At 32.5% G+C, this 2251-nt stretch overlaps 1 protein-coding gene across 1 annotated transcript in view; it reads right to left on the reverse strand.

Annotated features, from left to right (window-relative positions):
- Positions 1-2251, reverse strand: part of ANLN (anillin, actin binding protein) — a 104096-nt gene that overhangs the window by 2543 nt on the left and 99302 nt on the right. Inside the window, exon 25 of the mRNA XM_006887626.1 lies at positions 1554-1726. Within this exon, the coding sequence (XP_006887688.1) occupies positions 1554-1726 (173 nt within the window). The remainder of the gene's footprint in view (positions 1-1553; positions 1727-2251) is intronic.

Here is a 2251-nt window from a genome sequence, read left to right on the forward strand (position 1 = left end):
CCAAAATCTCTGTAGATGCTCATTGAAATGACAAACAACCTAAATTTAAAAAAATAAATAAATAAATATAAAAATAAAAATTATAGTGACCATCTGCTGAGCTTACTCCATATGCCAGGTACTGAGTTAAATTCTTTAAGCTCATTAGCTCATTAATGTTTATAATCATTCTATGGAGTTCATTTTTCTCTTTTGACACAAGAGAATTCATTCGGAGGGTAAAAAAGTTAAACTATGCTTCGGTTACATCTGGTAAGGCAGAGTCAGTATTTAAATGTTTGCTAAGTGCAAAGTCCCGCTGCCTCCCTGTAAATGAAGCGTTTTTAGCTTAAATGGTTAATCATATCATAATATTTTGAAGTAGGTACTATTGATCATAAGAGAAACCTTTTAGTTAAAGGAAAAAAAGATGGAAAGGTTGGTTAGTAGAAAGAAAAATGAGACATTAATTTTGGATAAAAATATAGGCCAAAAAGTCTCAGTGGAAAAAACAGATGAAACAAAAGCTAAATATAATACAGAACTCTTGTTGACAAAGAAGTAAAATAAGTTTTAAGGCACCAAGTAAAGCTGAAGATACAGCTGGAACTGAATTGAGTATGTGCCACTTTCAAATGTTCAGCAAAGAAACTTCTACTCAAATTGTTGTCAGGTGCAATGAGTCAGCACCAAACCATAGCTAACCCTCCAGTGGGTTTTCAGATAAGAAAATTACATACAGAGTAATTAGATGCAAAACAACACGTCACCTAGCAGATTTTCTGCAGGAGACTGGCTAAGGAGACATTGAGAATTCCCAAAGAATGGGTTCCTGAATACTATCTAGGTATTTTAAAACCAACTGACAATATTTGGGCAACTTTGCTCTATTTTAGTATCATGTCTGTTGGCTTCAGCTTTCTAACACTTCTACACCAGAAACAGATGGAGCCAACTCTATCCAATTCCCTCATGTGGATAGTGACCCGCACACTACCCAAAGGCTGCCAGATTCAAGCTTTTGCTGTAATGACAATTGTGTACATTAGAGTTGGTCTTCAAGCTTCCTTAGACACATCTCAAACTCTACTATACTCCAGCTCAGGGTTAACAAAAAAAGTTTTATTCTTGACAGTTTATTCTGTATTATATAAATTAATCTCAAAACAAATTTGCAGAGTTGAATAGAATTGTCTTAGTAGATAATCTAATTGAAGATAACATTGTGATAGAAGCTTTATGAGATTCAAACCAATGTCTCTTAAATGTTTGACTTCTCAACTACAAATAAATTCTTAACTTTAACCTAAAGTCCATTAGCAAACTGCCTTGAAAATACCTTTATTTTTAGTATATTATTAAACATGATTAACTGATAATCTGAACACTGTATTTCCAGAAAATATATCAATTTACTTATTACAGATTATCCCTCACTGATATATGTGCTTCAGTTAGTTATTCATATTGTATCCTCTTCAAAGAAAAGGACAATCACTAGTATTTCTTACAGCACTAATAATATACTGAGTAATCAACTCCAGTTGTACAAATACCTACAGCTTAATACTCACTTGGTGACACAGAGCGTATCTCTACACTGACTGATGAGGGTCTCTCTGTCATCTTCCCTCTGTGGCCGGACAGTAATTAATTCAAAAGTGTTGCGTCTTGCACAAAATTCTCTGTTGACTGGTTCTATTTGACGGCTTGTACAATTAGCCAAGTTTATCCTTCCTATTGGATTCTTAAAAACAAATTGTGAAAGTTTAGGAGTAAAAAATAAGTAAGGGTTTATTTAAATCAGCACACAATGGACACGATTTTAGAACCTGAAGATTAAAAATAGCATAAAAATTTAAAAACTTACCTCTTTGAGGGGGATTTTATTCTGCTTATTATCTTTTACTATTTTTTAGTAGTAAGTGATATTATTGGGCAATAATACTTAACTTTTACAAAATGAGATAGGAATGATCGGATCACTTATGCAAAACCACCCCAACAAACCAAATATATTTCTCTGGACACTTTTCTGTTTTATTACAGAGTTAGGTATTCAAGATTTCTTGTACTGTTTTATTCTGGATTTAGGTAAATCTTAAGTGCTTAATAAAGTATAAAATGAAATTTTAACATATTTATAATCTTAAAAAAGACTAGTTGGCTTTGGTATCAAGGATATGTTTGCTTCATAGAATGAGTGTGGGAGTGTTCCATCTTATTCTATTTTTTGAAATAGTTTATATAGAATTGGTGACAGTTCTTCTCT

This window comes from Elephantulus edwardii, unplaced genomic scaffold, assembly GCF_000299155.1.
Source record: "Elephantulus edwardii isolate Elephantulus edwardi_28Jun2011 unplaced genomic scaffold, EleEdw1.0 scaffold00059, whole genome shotgun sequence".
NCBI lineage: Eukaryota > Metazoa > Chordata > Mammalia > Macroscelidea > Macroscelididae > Elephantulus > Elephantulus edwardii.